Source organism: Mastacembelus armatus, chromosome 7 (genome assembly GCF_900324485.2).
Source record: "Mastacembelus armatus chromosome 7, fMasArm1.2, whole genome shotgun sequence".
Taxonomy (NCBI): Eukaryota; Metazoa; Chordata; class Actinopteri; order Synbranchiformes; family Mastacembelidae; genus Mastacembelus; species Mastacembelus armatus.
Window position 1 is genome coordinate 19971250 of NC_046639.1, and position 19459 is coordinate 19990708.

The 19459-nt window shown below is 43.8% G+C and overlaps 1 protein-coding gene across 1 annotated transcript in view; it reads left to right on the top strand.

The window, feature by feature from the left end:
• myt1b (myelin transcription factor 1b) overlaps positions 1 to 19459 on the top strand; it is an 80285-nt gene that overhangs the window by 47543 nt on the left and 13283 nt on the right. Inside the window, exons 2-7 of the mRNA XM_026333367.1 lie at positions 7903 to 8009; positions 12478 to 12532; positions 13767 to 13797; positions 14933 to 14995; positions 16884 to 17221; positions 18183 to 19322. Of these exons, the coding sequence (XP_026189152.1) occupies positions 7903 to 8009; positions 12478 to 12532; positions 13767 to 13797; positions 14933 to 14995; positions 16884 to 17221; positions 18183 to 19322 (1734 nt within the window). The remainder of the gene's footprint in view (positions 1 to 7902; positions 8010 to 12477; positions 12533 to 13766; positions 13798 to 14932; positions 14996 to 16883; positions 17222 to 18182; positions 19323 to 19459) is intronic.

A 19459-nucleotide genomic window follows, 5' to 3' on the forward strand; every position in this document is an offset into this window, starting at 1 on the left:
TTAAAGCTAAACATTGAAATGATTTGAATTAATAAAAGTTTTGTTTTGTTTTGTTACAGTTTTAAAAGTGAGTTTTATTTCCTTTCATTTTAACTTAATCTTTCAAGCTTATAATGAGGATTTCATTTAAATGACAGGTTAGAAAGTAAAATAAGTGAAGTGTATGTGGATAAACATGGAATATAAATAAACAGATGAAATGAAATAACTTGAACCTCCTGCATCCTTCTAGGTGCATTGCTTTGTTTGCAGTTTCGTTTCTGCACAGCCACATTCAAGCACTGCAGTAAACACTTTTATATTTAGTCACACACTGGTGATTTTGTTGTGTTATGTAAACAAATAATGATAATAATTTGAAAATATGCTCAAGTGTTTCCTGCTCAAAGACAATGTTTAGTTTTTTTTTATACTTATTAGGTCCCCAAATAGTTCAAAATTAAAAATACTGACAAAGTCAATATCTTATGCAGTTAAAAGGTAATTTTGTCTAATGTGATTACACTTAGTTTGCTGTTACACTTAATGGAGCCTGTAGTTGGTCAGAACAGCTGCAGACAAAAGCCTTTGTTGTTCAGGCCTGAGCCTCAGGGGCCGGAGCTGTCCATGGTTCTGAACACACACTCTCAGCAAAGTGGAGCTGTTCATAGTCCTGAAATCTCCCCACAGCACGAATAAAAGCAACTTGGGTGTATTTTACAGATTCTCTGTAATCCTCTGAAATAGGCTTCACCCAGGTCGCCGTGGCCCCGCTGCGGGCCTCACCTGACCTCTAGGCCCAACTTTCCTCACGGCCCTCTCTGCTGGATCAGGGCCTGGGATTTTTCATATTCTCCCTCTTTTGTTTATTCGATTGTCGATGCTGTTGTCTGAAGCCTCTCTCTCTCTCTCTCTCTCTGCGCACCCACAGTCTAAAATCATACTGATGCGGCGTGCACGGCCGGTGATTGATTTCAGCTCCAATGCATAACAATGGGATTGCACAAAAAGAGCCTGCTGCAAAGAGATAAGAATTTAATAGAATTTCTGAAAGCTGAAGGTTGGGCTTTTTGAATATTCCCTGCGTACGCGGCGTGGAGACAGCAGATAAAGGATGGCATTTGTGGGGACTATTCTCAAATGGCTTGTAATGAATGGTTGTCATTTCCACTAATGGTTTCAAAACAGCAAAGCAAAACCACGGTGTGAGCAACATTTGGGAGTGACTCCAAGTTGCTCCATTAAGACTAAGGCTGTTTGTTGTTGGAGCGGCACTGACAGTCGGCATTATTCTCTCAAATAGCCCAAAAAAACTATCAACACATCTGTAGCTGACAGTCATCACTCTTCATAAAACTCATGCAGGCGTCAAATCAAATCACACGATTTCAGCTGGATATTTTTTCCTAAACAGTTTCTCTCTAGCATGTTTTTCACAGTGATAAATCAAATTGATATCCATCCCCTCACCTCCCCAGAACGTAAATAATTTTTCAGTAAGGCCTCCCTGGAGACTTGCATCTCTGCCTGTATGTCTTTAAAACCACTGTTTCCATGGGGGGGGGGGGCATTATCAGATGGTGTCAGTGCACAGGGCGTAAGCAAACTCTGCATACAACTACATCAATTCCCAGGTCCAACGAAAAAATGTCCCCTCAATGAATTATTGGACTGTGCCACTTTGCAGGATGTGTGTGTGTGTGTGTGTGCGGGTGTGTGTGTGTGTGTGTGTGTGTGTGTGTGTGAGAGAGAGAGAGAGGGTGGAGGGTGGGGGGGTGAAGGATTACAGCAGCTATAACCCCCATAACGCATTTGCCGAACATCAAGAACTTGTCAGCGGCTGAAGTGTCTAAAATATGAGCTCATTCCTGGGTGTAATATTGTGCTGGCTGTGGAGACTAGAGGCGCAGAGACGTTTTCCTGCTGACTGTTCGTAGTGTTAGAAATGTATGGAGAGCGAAGCAGCGTGGGGAGCTGTATGTTCATATCTAGATCAACGTGTGCGCTGCGCGTAGAGACGACGCTGAAATCCAGTTTGTAGTTTGAAGCTGCCAGTTTTGCTGGCTCAGATGATGCATGTGTTAGAGAGAGAGCGAGAGACAGAGAGAGGGAGGGGGAAAGTCAGTGGAGGGCGAGTGCGTGCGTGAGCGTGCGTGTGTGTGTGTTTGTATACATATGTCCATTGAGTTAGTGTGGAGTAAGGGGGGACCTCAAGCCCTGCCCATCTGATGCTGGAGGTTTTACTACAGCTTCCGTGATGTCATGGCAAAGGGCGGAGGGAAGAGATGGAGGGAGGGGGGTGAGGAAGGGGCTTGGAGGGGGGGGGGGGGGGGGGTACAATGGCTCATGAGGGAAAGGTAAGTCAATATTACGTTTTTTTCTCGCTGACAAAGGCAAATGAAGCCATGTTTTTGCTTACAAACAAGTAAGATCTTAACGTCTGGATACGGAGCCGTGCGCCGGTGCGCCGCGTAGGAGAAGCTGGCCGGAAGCCCTTCGCTCGCTCTCACTGTTTCTCACATCTGGACGTTTGTAACGGGATAGATGGTCGCTTTTTAAACATTTACTCGGGATATCTTTTTTTTTTAGCAAAGTACTTGACTGCGAACTGCAACTCTCCAAAGACAGCAAGGACGCAGCGCCATAGCTCAAAGGAGATATTGTTAAACAGGTAAACAGAAATCAACACGCTGGTTATGTTTTAACTGTGAACATAGATTTTATATTTTTAATCTCGAAATCCTGAGGCCTTTGTTGCATAACTTTGATGATGGGTCCGCATCTTTACATCGTCAGACAGCATGAATTTACTGAGATTACGGTGTTCACATTTTCATAGCCTATATCCTGATTCCTGGAAAATGAATTAAAACTTACTCACACCTGCGAGCTTTGAACAGTTTGACCTGGTTTTTGGTCTAAAAAGTGTAGCTTTGTTTACTGGATGTAATTCCATTTCGGCGAAGGTTTGGAGAAGATGCTGTTTTCACATCTTCATGTTCACACTGGTGTCTTATTATAAGTGGGAATAAACCAACTATGGCGCTTTCTCAGAACCTCGGTGATGCGTGTTTACCCACTTGTCTCTCACTCTGCCTCTGCTGGATAGTTGATGAGTGTGGTGGAGAACAACACCCCCGGTCTACGGACGGACTATATTATAATCCTCTGAATTCTGCTTTTCCGAACTGAGGCAGAGCTGAGGTGTATTTTTCACTCTGTCCTCTAGTCTCACCTTCTGTCTGTCCAGGAATAAATGAGCCCATTTTACTGTCACTCGGCAGAGGGACGGCACATCGCTGCCGTTTCTCCGGTTCTGAAGTGTGAAATCTACCCCGAGTTCAGAACCAAATTGTGTTATCACGATGTTACAGTGGGCGTTGAGCTCCAAGTGTGTGTCTGTGTGTGTGCGTGGAAGTGGGGACAGATGGATGGATGGATGGAGTGTGTGTTTGAGAAAGAGGAGCAGAGGGAGGGGTTGGCCATTTGATCCTCTGCAGCAAAAAACAGAGATGCTCTCTTCAAATGTCAGCCGCCTGTACTGGTGCGCAGATGAAAAAGTCGTCAGAAGCGCGCGTCGTGGACGTAGAGTCGAGCTGCACATTTCGCTCATCTTGTCGGATTGACGCGGAGACGGCGCTGCCGTGCAGAATGTGAGCCTGTGCGTTGTCTTTTTCTTTACTCTGCCCCCTTTCTCGCTTTGCTTAGATGGCCACGTAATGTGCTGTGTGTGCGCCTCCCGGTCTGTCAAAGCACCTGCGTCCTAAGATGGAGGAAAGAGATGAGGGATGATGATACACGGAGTGTTATGTCACTGGCTCGCTAAGTTGCTCTCCATCCATAAGACCTCTACATCTCGCCTCATCACCGAGCCGCGCTCCTATCACAAACTTCAGCTGTTAGTTGAGCCGATAGATAATTGGGATGAGGCTGTATCTCAACGCACTTTAGTTTTTTTGTGCGTTTCTCTTTAAAACAGCCACTGTTAGAAAAAGTTGATAACCAGTGTTTGGTTCTGTGAATGGGACAATATAAGAAAATGTTTGGCTGCCCTTAAAATGTAGCAGCGGATGTGTTTGGCTGTGCAGCATTAAAAGCCTGTGCGGTTGTAGTTGTGTTTAAGGCTTATCCATGAAAATACACAGAAGGAGCCTTTACTCAGAGTAAGTCTTTTGTTAGGTGTAATGTAGAATGAATAGCGAGCTCAGGATGTAAGGCATCATAGGCAGAGATGATAAAACACCTATTGTTTTTCTTCTGTTTACTTTTCCTGTGAAATGTAGCCTAGTTTCAGGGGATTACAGAATTAGGTTATTGGTGCCTTATGCTGTCAGTAGAGGCTGTAACAGCTGCATGAAGCACAGGCCCTGATGTGAAGTTTTCTGTTTTTTTTTTTTTTTAAACCATGATAGGAGGAAACCTCTCTATTTATGAAGGGTTGAATAGCCCATGGAGAGGCCAGCAGGTGCCGGAGGAGGGGGTGCAATAAACATGTTGGAGCAGCAGCTGGGGCCAAATTGCACCCTCCTCATTCAAAGCCTATCAGAAATCTAAGCAATACAAGCAAAGGTCAGGGTTGTCCAGATTTTCAATGGAGAGCAGGCATTTAAAATGAAAGCCTGGAAATAATGAATTTCATGCTGTGCTTTAAAAGGGAAATAAATTAAAAAATGAAAATGAAAAAGCAAGTCGAATGTGTATAAATTCAAAAAACAGAATGTGACATATCAAAACTGCAGAAATGCTTTTCAAACTGCCACCAGGTGGACAGATCTCTACAGTCAGTGGTATGTTTTAGAAGCAGCAGTGATGTGTTTGTGTTGTTTCTCAGATGTTGAGGTCAGGGTGCCCTCAAGAGAGCTGCACCAAAAACTGGTTACTCTTTTAGGTGGTAGCACCTTCCCATAAAGTCCCATCCTATGACTGATAAGACCATATATCTGCCTCGCAGGCGCTGAGTCCTAAGGCCTGTTTTAGTTTCATTTCTTGTGGCTCTGCTACGTTTGAATTGACCTTCACCCTCCCGGATGTGGGTTTTAAACCTCCAAATGAAAGTTTTGACAGAATTGCTTATCTAAATGGTGCACCATAAATCCAGTTTTTACATCTGACAGATAATCTGGTCACGGTATTTATTTTTGTCCTGTCACACAAAGAAACCAGCGAGTGATATGAGACTATCCCAGTCCTCTCTTCAGCCCAGCTTGTTGTAATCACTATAAGTTGTCTCTAAATCCTCTTTAACAGGAGCAGGAGTGTGCAGCTGACCTCAGCCCTGTGTGTAGACCAATACTGTTACAGACAGTTCACCCTGGTATTTAATCTAACTATGGACTTAGGCCTCTTTGTTCCATTGTCCAAGTCCAGTAGGCTGCAGTCCTGTAATGGTATTACTCAGGCCTAAACTTTGTGTTCTGGACTAAATGTGATGGTTTTAATGTTGTGCTGTATTGTGGATTTTTTTATTTGCAGACAACAGAAAATATTTTCTGAACTTTGTCTCTCAGAAATTGCCGCTTTGATAAAAACACAGAAGCCTGGCAGTAAAATACGATTCTTTAATCCATTCATTTTGTATTCCTCTTTCTCCCCCCGGATCCCCCTCCCTTCTGATTAACCAAACCTCCCCGGTGAACGGCTAATTGTCTCGTACTCCTCCAATTTTCACAGGAAAATAACGAGCTGTGAATCTGTTAGGTGGGAACGAGCAGCATCTGATCAAAGAATAAGAGAGTAGATATCCTGAGCAGGCAGGGCTCAAATTAGTTTTATGTGTTTTTATCAGTGGAGGAGTTAGATTTTAGTTGAAAGTATTGAAATATCAATTTAGTCATAATTTCTGTGATAATTACCTGAGTTTTATAAAGCCCAGAAATCTGATATCTCAGACAGGTTCAGGATGTCTGGATGTGTCTCTGTTGCGGTGACAGTGGCTCAGGACTGAACAAAGTGAGCAAGGACACTGACACATGGCCTGAGGCAATGTGTCCTAATAGAGCGCTGTTATATATTTGGCATTTAGGAAGGGCTCTGAGCTGCTTGGCCCTCAAACTAACAATGCAGGACAGATGCTCACTTCACTTCACTTTAAAAGAAGTAAACGAAGACGGAGAGAGAGAGAGAAAGAGAGGCAGAGAGAGATAGAGCGAGAGAGAGAGAGAAGAAATAAATGAAAAATAAGTGAGTTTGTGCACATGGAGACAGATATAGCTGAGACAGTGCGACAAAGATAGAGATGCAGACGAACAGTATTGCTGCTGTAATCACTTTTTCGCTGAGGGGGGGGAGTGAAAGTTGACAAACAAGCATTTTGCAAAGAGTGCTGGCTGGGCTTTGGTGAGGTTTGCATGTAATGGGCAAAGCAGGGCTGGGCATAGAGGGGAGGTGTGAGGGATGTGGGGCGGGTGATGGAGGAGGGCAGGGAGCGGTGGGGGTGGAGGGTAGGGCCGGTCTGCTTCGGGACCCCTCGGATACGGATGCACAGCCTTTTGTTGTCTCACTGACTGTTTGCTTTCAGATTGGCTCTGCTTTTAGTTTGCACTTTGGCTGCACTGTGGACAGTATGCGCAGGGAAAATAACTCTCATTGTGTCTTCGAAAACAGCAGAAAAGAGGTGAAAGGTGCAGATAACAGATCGGAGGTAATAAGACAGACAGATGCGGCTTAAGCTCCACACAGGCCTGGATTTATTAACACATTATGTTAACATGAAAAGAGCTTTATGTTTTGTTACCTTGCATATTTGAAGGCATTATCACTGCATTCATTTCAAATTTAAAACATAATTCAGTTTTGTGTCAAAATTCAAATGGTTAGAATGTTTTGCCTTGAATGTCCACTGTATGAAACGTGACTTGTGAATGATTCATATTCCACATTATTGCTGTTTCAATTTACCTTTTTTTAATAGCATGGAGTGTGCTTGTGTCTTGAGGATAAATAGGTAGGTAAACCATACAGAAGAGGAGTAAATTCAAGGGCACTTCCTCTTTCACAACGCTCCGCTGCAAAGATGTACATCTATATAAAGGTGAAAGCTAAAGGGTATAGATGTGTATACATATCTGAAAAAGAATCAGATTTCACCGCAGCAGCTCAGTGGTGCATAAAAACAGTGGAGAGAGGAAGGAACATTGACTTGCTTAGGAGACTCGCAGATGAAGTGTCTTAAAGTTACACCAGTTGAAAAGTTCAACCTTTGGCGTTTATAGAAAAATACCCTGCACTCTCCCTGAACTTGAAACTGACAAGAAAAAAAAAAAAAAAAAAAATCCAACCACCTCGACTCTTAGGATGTGTCTTTGTTTTGCATGTACACCATATACACCATCACCAGCATTTCTGAAAGTAGGAAGACTGGAAAAGGGATTTGTAAAAGATTTAGTGTGTCTGTTCTGAGTAGTAAGGAAGATGAAGCGAGGAGCTATTACCTTGATCAAAAAAAAGGGGAAGAGAGGGGGAAAAGACGTTTGATTTATGCATGATTCATTATTTACTAACCATTCTTCCACCCAGTTCCCTTTGCATCAACCATCCCCCACATGCGTATATATATGCACCCTGAAAAGCTCGATAAAAATGTGCAAATTTGATTGATTCTAATAGCAGACTGACAGGGACTCCAGCTGGGGCACTTAACCATGCCTGTGTATGTGTGCGGAAAGCGCCCGTGCTCTTAGTTAATAAAGGAGTGTCTGCAGTTTGTTCAAATGCCCTGACCTTCCTTCAGAGTAGCACCCCCACCCTCCCCTTCCATTCTTTATCCAAACCACTGCCCTCTCCATGTTGCTGATGCAGTTGATTTGCTAAGACAGCTCTCTCTTTTTTATCTTTCCTTTTGCCAAAATCTTTCAATTTCCCCCCACCCGCGTCTTGTCTCACCTCCCTGTTTTTTTTTTTTTTTTTTTTCCTATCTGGTTCTAGAAAATGAGTTTCGGGGCGAGCTGGTGAACCAGCGGTGGACACGAGGTGAGAGGACCAGCAGCCGCTGTCAGGCCTCCCAGAGACTGCAGAGCCGTCGACCAATCATGGTGAGTGACAAGGTCCTGCAGCCCCACCACCCCTTCCCCCATCCCTCTTCACCATTCACCACTCCCCCACACCCTTTCCAACCTGATTCTGCTTCCTGGGCATTTCCCCAATCCCTAACTCAGCGGGGAAAGTAGACGAGGGCGGAGGCAAAGAGAAAGAGGCAAACTGTGTGTGTATGTAGTGTATTTGGGACGGGGGGGGGGGGGGGGGGGGGTTGGTGGTGGTGGTGTGTGTGTGTGTGTGGTTTTGGGGGGTGATGGCTGCACGCTGGACAGAAAAACATGAATCAAGCAGCACATCAAATCTCCCCTTTGGCCCTGCCCATCCTTCGCCTCAGCCTCACTCAGCTCAGTTCAGTTTAGTTAAGCTCAGCATGGCACAGCTCAGCGTTTCCTGCTGCTGAATTCACTTCACTTCACAGGAGTTTTTTTTTTCTATTCAAACACAATAAAAAAGAAACTCAAAAGGATGTCCTTGAGCTGCTCATACTTTTTAGTCCATGATATTCCTACTTATCAGCAGAATAGAAAAATACTCTCCCCTCTCTTTTAACCATCGCTGCCATTTCAAAACTGTCCCTTCTCATTCTTACGCCTAAACCTGAAACTTCTGAGCCAAATCACCAAATCACCAAATCACTTCTATATTCTGAAAAGATCTGTTCCTTTTCTGTTGTGCATCACAACTGAGAGTGTGACACTCAACAAAGAGATGGAGGGATTGAGGGGAGATTGAAAGAGAGCAGGGTGGGGGGTGGTGATGTGAGGGGCAGCTTGTTTTCCCCTGGGCCCAGTAAAAGTAGTTTTGCTTCCCCCCGATGGCTCGGGTTCATCTGGAGAGATGACTTTTATTGATTTGGTTTGATTTCTGCTGCTGAGGGAGCAGCGTTTGTTTCAAACACTACATCATGTGCTGTGGCCCCCGTCTGTTTGGCCTGACACTTATGATACCTGTCACACAACAGTCTCATTATCTTTTTAGAGTTGTCGCGGACAGAGATGAATGCAGCAGACTCGGGACTAGAGCTGAGAAGATGTTTAGTGATGAACACTGAAGTCATGCGAGATGACTCATAGTGTAAATGGCAAACGTCACACAGATTCACATCTGACCCATTATACAGTCACACATGCTCAGTCTTTTCATGTATGATGCAGGGAACATGCTGCCTCCCCTCCCTCCACTACTCTGCTCTGCCTTGTGTGAATTATTAAAGTGAAACTTCAGAGGGGCTCGCCGTGCGGTCATCCAACATGGAGGCCGTGCAGCATGGTCTGCCTGTCGAGGGAACTGTGCGTCTCTAATTGGCAGCTGCTGTCTGCAGGTAATATTTGGAGATGTCAGTCACACTGACAACACTCCTCTGCAACTCCTCTCTCCTCTCCCTGAGTCTCCACCTTAACCCCCTCCTTTCTTCATCTTCTCCTGTAAAAGTGAAAATGAATAAAAGAGTCATTTATGTGCACCAGGGGACGGAGGGTGACCTTCTCTCTGAAGTCATCGCCCCCAGCCAGCCATTTACATAGAGCTGTCAGAATGCAGAGCAGAGCGAGGCCCTCCTGCACCGACCGCTGCACACAAAGAAGGACATAATTGATAATGTACAACACGGCCTGTAGGGATGAGCTGCGTCTTCCTCCTCCTCTTCCTCCTCCTCCATCTTTTTCTTTTTCATCTGCTGCTGCTCCACACCACATTTCACACTAGTTAAACCCCAAGACACACACACACACACACACACACACACACACACACACACACACCTAAACATGCTACCTTCTTCTCTCATTTTCAGTTTTCTCTCTTCTTCCTTCTCTTCCTTTCTCTGTTTTGCATAAAGAACATTTTGCATAAAGAACATTTCTGGTGGAGCTACCTACATACATGATTCAAGGAGTCTTAATTAAAAAGACAACAAGGTAAAGGACAAGTTTTTAAAATACACTGAAAAAAAGGCAGTTTGACAGATCATGAAAATCAGGTGAATGCCTGCCTTGCTGCATCTGGATGCACTGGCTGTGACTTTGTGTTCATACAAATTTAATGAGCTGGAATTGAGAAAAAGGACAAGAAGAAGAGAACTCAGATGTGCTTACCTATTTAAATGTGCGTAACTATGGTTACCCAAACATGAAAGCAATAGGGGCCCTTTTCAGTCCAGGTTTTGATTCATCTGATGACTATCAATGTAAGGAAGAGGCAAAGGAAAGAACATGAAAAAGTACATCAAGTAACAGAATAGTATGTGATCTTTTTAATGAATGAATAACGGTGTGCTTTAGTCTCCTTCACACACACATATTCATAAAGTCCCCTCTTTTTTTCTTCCCTCTACTTATATATATTCATTTAAATTCTTATTTCAACCTCATGGCCTGTTTAGAACTATTTACACAGCTTGCACTTTAGCTTTAGCTATATATTCAAATAACGTATCCACCACTGGTGTTTCATCTTCGTTGGTTCCTGACTAGTTTTACCACATGTCACAGTTGAGTCAATAATGGGATATTCTTTGCTATTAAAAGAAAATTTCTGCTTTCTGAGTGTAAATTATGGAAATTACATCTCAGTATTTCCACATAGCCCCAGACAACTCTAAGGTACTAAAGTACTGCCTGAGTACTTGTTATACAGGAAAACCGTCCCTTTTCTTTATTATAATTTAGTACATTATTTTTGTATTATTATGTTTCCTGTTTAGCATTTCAATGATGATGAAGGTAATGCATATTTTCTAAGCCGATCATGACCTTCATGTGTAAAACTCTGTAATGTACCTGCAAAGTATAGTAAATAGTACAATATTTCCATCTGGAAAATTAGTGCAGTAGAAGTACTGTGTAGCATGAAATGGAAATGGTAGTCAGGTACAGTACACATACAGCGTTTCACAAACAAGCGCAGATCATCAAGTGCAAGGAAATGGACTTTGAACCGTACGCCCTGGTGTAGAGGGGAGTACACTCGCTGCACGCTCATTCACTCATCTACCCACACAGCGCTCCGAGTGTGCAAAGAAGAGTCAACTGCTCCCTTCAGGCAGGGCACAAAGCTGCTGCTTGTTGCACGACTTCTACATTAACAGCGCTTTATCAAAAGAGTTGAGAGCAGAGTGGTGAGAGAAAAGTGAGGAGGAGAAGGCGGAGGAGGCAAAGATGGTGGAGATGCAAACAGGAAGGGAGGGGCCTGTGCCTGCACCTGTACCTCCGGCAAAACACTAGAGGCTAATGAATGAAGCGTACCCTCCTTGTGGGAAAAAAGAAAAGCCCTTAACAACAACAACAGCGTGCTTCATCTTCCTCTCATCCCCCTATCCCTCCGTCTTTTCATAAGTAGTCTATTAGCAGGAAAGGGGCATTGCCAAATAGAGAGAGGGAGAGGAAAAAAAGAGAAGAAGAGAAACAGGGACCCCGTGTTTGAAACCCACTATGGCGCTGCCAACTTGACTATAGATAAGCAACAAAGCCACTAAGTGGCTGGGTATGGCTAGGGGGAGGTGTAGGAAAATAAGGGGGTAAAGGGGGAGTTTGGGGATGGTGTACTAGAGAGAGGCAGGGAGAAAGGAAAAATGGGAGACCTGAGGTATAGATATTTATATATAGATAAAAACCCGGAGTCCAGTAATCAAAGCTAATGGCTCCATTGTGTCTAAAAAGCATCTGATAGCTTTAGAGTGCTGTGAGAGCAGCACTGAGAGTAGAGAGGTAGTGCTGAGGAGGTGTGGCTGAGGGTCAGTGTGTGTGTGTTCGAGGCAGCAGGATTAACACCTGCTCCTTTGTGCCTTAAAAGCCGGACCAGGAGCAAGCATTGAGCACGATACACACAAATGCACTCGTCTTCTTAAAAGGGATGTTACAGTGGCTTTTTAGTGGCCTCTCTCTTTTTGCTTTATTATTATTTTCAGCACAGTTATGATTGTCAGTGCGTCTGCTTACAGGGGCTGTGGCCTCCGTGTGGGCGTTGCCTTGTGCCACAGCACAACATACAATCATGCGTACCACTTGGGTGCAGGAAATTACAGGGAGAGTGATGGGAGGTGTGTGTAGGGTGACAGTGGTGAGCAGATTTGAAAAGTAGCTTGAACAACAGGATTTTCTCCCCCTTCTGTGCCACACAGCCTGTTTGCTCCTCTGTTTTGATGACGTGAGCGGGGCAGCTTCAGTTTTCTGTGATTAGGGGTGAGGAATGAATGAGCAGTGTTTTGTGAGAATGAAAGATATGATTGTCTCTGTGTGTCGGCATTACCTTTGGTGGGTTTCAATAGGAACATTCTGAGTGATGGTTATTACAGCAGCTCTTTTGAAGCGAAGGAAGACGAGGATGATTAGCTGAGGATGTGTGGTGGAATATAGTGAGAGCATTGAGAAATAACCACTGATGAACTCTTTTCTTTCCTCCTCCATGCTGTCTTTTCTGTTTCCTCCTTCACTGCCTCACTCTCTCCTCCTCTCTTCTCCATCCCAGATGAGTGTAGAGGGTGATGACAAGCGGACTCGCACTCGGTCCAAGGGAATCAGAGGTGAGTTTTTCTCTGCATCATGTCAGGCCCAGTCTGTTAAACACTGACTTTAGGGTTAATCCATGTTCACTCACATTCCTTCACATGCAAACATCAGTTCTGCCTTTCAGCTGAATACATATATATATATATATATATATATATATATCTACATATGGACATGTATGTGTTTATAAAGTAAATAAAGTGCCTTTTAGCGTGTGTTTATATGTGAATTTTTGTGTATGTCCAGAATAGGACATATTAAAACATAAGTGTCTTTATGTGTTGATGTGTGTGTGTATGTATGTGTGTGTGTGTGTGTGTGTGTGTGTGTGTGTGTGTGTTTGATGTTTAGAAGCGAGACAGCAGTTCATAGAGCGTCCAGTCATTTCAGCTGCATGATGAAAGACTGAGAAACCAAAATGCTGTACATACACGCACACATCAACAGTCTGTGTGTGTTAGCGTGTCTTAGTGTGTATTCTTTGTGCTTTTAGTGGATCTTGATACTTGGGGATGTTTTCACATGTGATTAATGCATGTGATATTGGTCCCAAACAGAATTCTCCAGAATTTCATTGTTTTCCTCTTTAGTCCAAATGAATATAGGATATTTTTCCAAAGTCATTCTATTGCTCAGCTCCCAATCAATGCCCAAAGCCTGCCCAGAGCGATGTGTCTGTGTGTGTTTGTGAGCGGAGCTTGATTTATTCTTCAAGGCAATTACTATAAGTTGTCCCTGAAAGAAGTGCTGTTTTCTACTGATGAAGGCAGTTTTCCTTTTATTTTCATTTACCCAATTATAGTAACTAAAGTGCAACAATTAATCATATTTTATTGCGGAGGTTTGCATATTATTGTCACTTTTTTTGAACAGCATTATGCAGTTTGGCTGATTTAGGTTTTTTCCTTCCGTGTGCATGCTTTTAGGGTGGCCTTTGTGTGTTATTACATACAGTGCTTTTTGCACTGATAGTCCTGTTTATTTTTTGTTTGCTTTTCTGAATCTGTTTGTGTGTGTGTCTTTGCATTCAAATGTGTGTGTTTGTATGTGGAGTGTGTAGGTGTTTTTTCTCCTGATCATGCAGTCAGCAGGATGTAAGCCGCTATGAAGAAACCTCATGGGATTCGTATACATTTGTGATGTATTGATCTGAGTTTCTTTGAGCACTACAGCTTTTACAGCAGACATTCACCTTTGTTCTCCCTCCATGTGTCTTTTTCTCCCCTCCTTTTTTCCCCTTCCTCTCAGTTCCTATTGAGCTTGTAGGACAAGAGCTGAGGTAAGGAAACACCTTCATCTTTGTGCAAACCTCTTTCATAAAGTTCTTTTATATGCACCACAAAGCCCAACCCCCACCCAATCCCGCGGCACTCGTAGACTCACTATGGGAGCTGGACAGTGTTGTACAATATTATTTTTTATTTCTTATCATCAGCACTTGTCAGGTTATGGTCAGAGCCTCCAACAGACTGGTATTGATTTCTCACAACCTTTTGCTATTTCCTGCTATGACCACATACAGAAGTTGCAATGAAAGGGGTGTATGATTTTTTTTTTTACAGTCCGATCGAAGGATACAGCTTGAGAAGAGAGGATGGTGAAAGCAGTTGTTTAGTTTTGTTATGCCCCACCTTCTCAGGTCTCCTTCTACCTCCTCCCCACCTTTCCCCAGAGGATGGTTTTCAGGGTCTCTGTGGTCAAGGAGCCCACTGTACTCCCTGTCCTCCCTCCTTCTAAATTATTTTTTCATCCTATTTCATTTTATAACACTTCACCTCTAACCATTCATCTGTGCTCAGCACTCCAAAACCTTTCGATTTCTGGATTAAGAAAAAAAAAAAAAAACTGTAAGAAGGCCAGAGAGCTCCTCATTTAAAATGCAAATGCTGCATTTTTTAATAAGAAAAATTAATAATAAGGATAATTGGAGTAATAAAGGGCAATTGCTGGGGGAAGTTAATGAGAATTGAAATGAGCTGTCCTGAGGGGTCATAGCAACCTGAATGAGAGGAAAGAGAAAAGAGAGAGAGGGAGGGAGTGAGACCAGATGATGATGATGACTGGTGAGGAGAGTGGAGCAGGGGAAATTACAGCAGGTCTCGGCTGATCCTTATCGCTCATAGTAACAGGATATAGGCCAGGGTTGATGTATGACAGACAATATTATGTTCTCTCCAGCTTGATGCCACCTGCATTCATGCATTATGTGTGTCTGCTGGAAGGACATGGGGGGTGGTTGCATATCTTTGTGCATGTACATTTGTGTGGCATGTGTGCTCAGTTTGCATGTCTCTGTTTTGTTTATCTTAATTTACTTTTTTTTATTGCCCATATTTATCATGCTTCTGCACAAGGACTAAAATGCAGTGGGTCTTAAACATACAGTATCTCTAACCTCCATCCATCTCATCCAGCTGCCCCACCCCTGGATGCAATGGCTCTGGCCATATCAGTGGGAGATACTCACGACACAGAAGGTAGGGCAGATTAAAAACCCACCCTCTGTCTGTCCTTCCCTGTCTGTCCCTCCACGCTCTCTCTGCTCTGTGGAGAATACCACATTCCACTTTAAAGAGTTTGCTGAGAAGTTCTATGCCACTCTTTTTATATTTGTATAATAATTATCAAGCTACAGCCTGCAGTTGGTTAGTGTAGCTTAGCACAAAGATTCAAATCGGGGGGGGGGACAGCAAATCTGTTTTAACAAAATCCACCTTGTCTGATGTCTCATTTGTTTAATCCACACCAAAACCAAGATGGAAATGATGGTGCTTTTTATGGGGGGTTTTATACCAGGCGGTTTCTTGTCGGAGCAGAGAGGCATCTTCTCGATCCTCACAGTGACAACAAGACTCCAGAACCTTGTCACTGTTACCAGCCAAGAAATAGTCCCACGCATAATCCAAACTAAAATTACATCATGGTGTCTTTACAGTCATTACACATTAAATAAATGAGGTACAACATGTTAATTTATGAGTTTCAAAGGTGCAGGTTTGGCTTTATTTGTCCTTTTGATAGAACCAAGCTGGTTGTCTCTGTGCTAAGCTAAGCTAACTGACTGCTAGCTGTAGCTTCTGGTTTACCATTCAAACATAAGCATGGTCTTTTTTCTCTGTGCATGCAAATTTTTTACTTTAATTGAATATCACATCAAACCTCATAAAATATCTTGTCAAAAGCTTATAAAAGTCAGAATGTTGCAGAGATTATTATTACAATTTAAATAACCTCTAAATGTCAAAATATGTAAACAGATATAAGGGTTTAAATCACCCACACCCTTCACCGTGCATCCAACTAAACAATGCATTTTAAAGTGGTGGGACCTTTTTGGCTTGTGGCCCTTGAAAACCCATCTACTGATGTGTGGGACTCAAGTCACCAGTTGTGACCAGTTCAGGATTATTGGATGCTGAGTGTTTTTCCTTTTTTCACCCAGATGAAGTTTGTTTCAAAGAGCCTGGAGCCTCCAAAGGGCAGAGAAAACTTCCTCACATAAATAATGTTAACATGTAAATTTTTAGGGCTTGAGATCAGACTCTGGTACAGACTTTATCCTTTTTAATATGTAGATTGTAGGTGGTCATCATATGAATACGTTTTAAAGATGCTGGATAACCCTAAGGACCAAAGTCAGATTTAAAAACCACATTAATGGTATAATTTTGTATAATCACATGCCAGTCAGAATAGCTATTTTTGAGATTACACAAAAACGCCCACAGGTTCTGAATCTAATCTTAAGTAATAAAGTTTTCAGTGGACAGCAGTGAAATGGGATCTGTGCAGGTTTTATTTGAGGCTCATTCCCCCTCCCTCCATCTGTCGTTTGTGTTGCTCATCCTCAGAGACCCTGCGGGACTCGGGGCAGCTCACTGGCTTGTGACTCCTTTTTATTGAGGGGTAGATATTAGCTATCTGTTTACATGTGTATTCGTTCAGCAGGCAATTTCAGATGCACTTTGTTTATAGATCGTCCCTCAATCTCCCTCGGTGTCTCCCAGGTGAGAGTAAGAGGGAGTTTATTGGATTTCACCCTCCGTTGCCTGGCTCGCCCTCCTCTCCATACAAGTTGTTCATTAAACGTTCCAGTCAATTGGCTGAGATTGGTTGTGATGTCTGTGTGAGCGAGCATGGCGCCCCCCTCAGGCCACATGTGTTGACTCATAGTCTCTGCTGAATGAACTGCTCCATCCCTCCTCATGTCATGCTTAAACTCACTCATGGACGGGATGAGGTGCATGAAGTTTAATGTGACACGTTGTTGTGTCTGTGATTTCCAGTCTCAGCCTTGCTTTGTATTCATGATTCTCTCTGTTCTCTCTTCCCTCTCTTCATATCTCCCGTTTTTTCCACCGCCAGTGTTTTGGGTTGCCCCATAGCCAGAAAGCGTCGCCTGGAAGAAGCAGAGGCAGAGGGAGCAGAGCGACCTGCCTCAAAGAGGAAGTCCCACCCCCTGAAACTGGCCCTGGACGAGGGCTTCAGCACAGAAAGTGATGCCAGCAGTGAGGCTGACGGCGAGGGAGAGAAGGATGCAGAAAAAACAGGAGAAATCAAGGAGGAGGAAGAGACAGCTGTAGAGAAGGAGATGACAGACTTGCAGGATGAACAGACAAATGGACAAGAAGTGGAGACACACAGTGAACAGAAGGAGGAAGACACATATCAGAAAGAGGAGAACATATTTACAGCTGATGAAGGTAGATTTTTCATCCTTTAGAACTTTGCCAATTCTTCAGTGGTGAAAGAAACTCTACTACAGCTAAACTACAACTTTCCAAATATTAAGTGCATAAGCACATAATCAACCAATCAATGACAAATTTAATTTATCAAGCACAGATGTCAAACATTGACTGGTTTCCCTTCTGACATTTGAATATTTGTTGCTTATTTCAGTTTTCTATCATTAAAAACTGGACTTTTTTAGGTTGTGGGCTGTTAATCACCCAGTAAAAGACTTTTAAAGACATCACCTGTGGGATGTAAGTAGACAATTTAAGAGATCAAATGATTCATCAATCGATCGAAAAAAGAACCTGGAGATTAAAGGGGCTCTTCAGTCCTTCATTGCGCTTAATAAAGACGGGGAATTCAGACAGATTGAAGACAAATCTGTGGAGACGACTAAACCAGACTTCATGTATAAAACTGGCAACTCCCCCTTTAACCAGTAACAGAAAGGCACATTATTTGTAGTTTTTTTTAAATAGAATATAATGTTTAATATTAGTCTTTATCATGTGTGATCTTACATAAGCTTTTCCAGGGCAAGTAAGAAAGCCCCTCAGCTACATCACTGCCAATACAGCAAACGTTTTGTGACAAAGCAAGTGAATGGGATCATGGGAAGCAGTGTATGACTTCCATCTGGAAGCAAAACAAAAAATCCCTTAAAGTTATAGAAGTCCCTGAGCAGGTCAGTAATATCAAGGGAGGGGACATACTGTGCGTCCTAATGACCACTACTGGCTGCAGGACCTTGTGAGTGAGTTTCTTCCAGCATCTGCAGATGTTGTCACAACAGGTGCTTCTATTTCATTGTGAGTTCACAGTGAATGACTTGGCAGGCAGGGCAGCGATGTTGCTAATGATAAAGACATTGCTAACACTGCATGACTCACTATGTCACCGCTCTGATTGTCCATCTTTGTTCCACAGAGGAGGAGTGTGTGATCATCGAGCCCGAGCCCGAGCTCAGAGCAGCACCACCTGCACCCGAGGAGTGTCAGTCTCCTTTTCAGAGCACTGAAGAGGTAGCCAACTCTCTCCTCCACCTTAGTCGGGTCTCCAGCAACAATGCTCCACCTGTGGCCATTCAGCAGCCTGTTGCTATGGAGACTGAGGAGGATGTCAGCGTGGCAACTGAAGGGGCTGAAGAAGTAAAGGATGAGCAGGAGGAGGACATGATTGATGGGGATGAGGTGGCTCAAAGAGTTCAAGTATTTGAGGAGTCATCTGTTTTGCAGAAGGAGGCAGCTGAAGTTGAGAGGGAGGAGGTGGAGGATGACCAAGGAGAGTGTGAAGACAAGAACAGCCCCATGAGCCCAGGGAACCACCGGTGTCTGATCGAAGACATCCATCCTGAACAGAGCAGAGATGAAGAGGAGGAAGACATGGCAGTGCCAGCACAGCAGAGGAGCCCAGAGGGGGAGGATGAGGAGAAAGATGAAGATGACCACAGGGACCATGATCTTCCCATTTCTGATGTGCCAACTGCCATTCGCACCATCACCAGCACCACAGCAGCTCAGGGAATACACATCAAGACTGAAGACCACAAGGCCAGTCCTCTAGAGGACTACAGTTCACACAGGTCAAGCCCCCTTGACAAATGTGACTCTCATAAAACAAGCCCACTTCAAAACTACAAGGCCAGCCCTCCTTTAAGCTATAGCTCCCACAGGGCCAGCCCACTGGAGGACTATTTCCCTGACAGAGAACAAGTCAAGAACTACAAATTCCACAAAGCTTCATCCTCGGCCTCTCCTGATATTATTGAGGTACGATCAGATAAGTCAGAGGAGAAGGACTTTGACGACATTGATGGGGACGATGAGCGTGATGATGAAGACAGCCTGTCACAGCGTTCAACCGTGACCGATGAGTCGGAGATGTTTGACATGACCCGGGGGAACCTGGGCCTGCTGGAGCAAGCAATTGCCCTGAAGGCAGAGCAGGTGAAACCAGCTGGGCCCAGAGACCTGCTCCACACCCCAGATACCCACCACCAGCGATACTTCACCATGGATGACAGGCCCAAACACCTGGACGCCATCCGCAAGAGCTACTTCAGCAAAGGTAGGGCAGGTTGACGAAACTAAAATTGGGGTGGGGGGCAGAGCAACAATATGTACTGAAACATGAAAGTTGCTGGAGGTAGGCAATACATCATGAACACTGAGTCTACTTTCGTTTTTAAAAGCTGCGTTAGCACT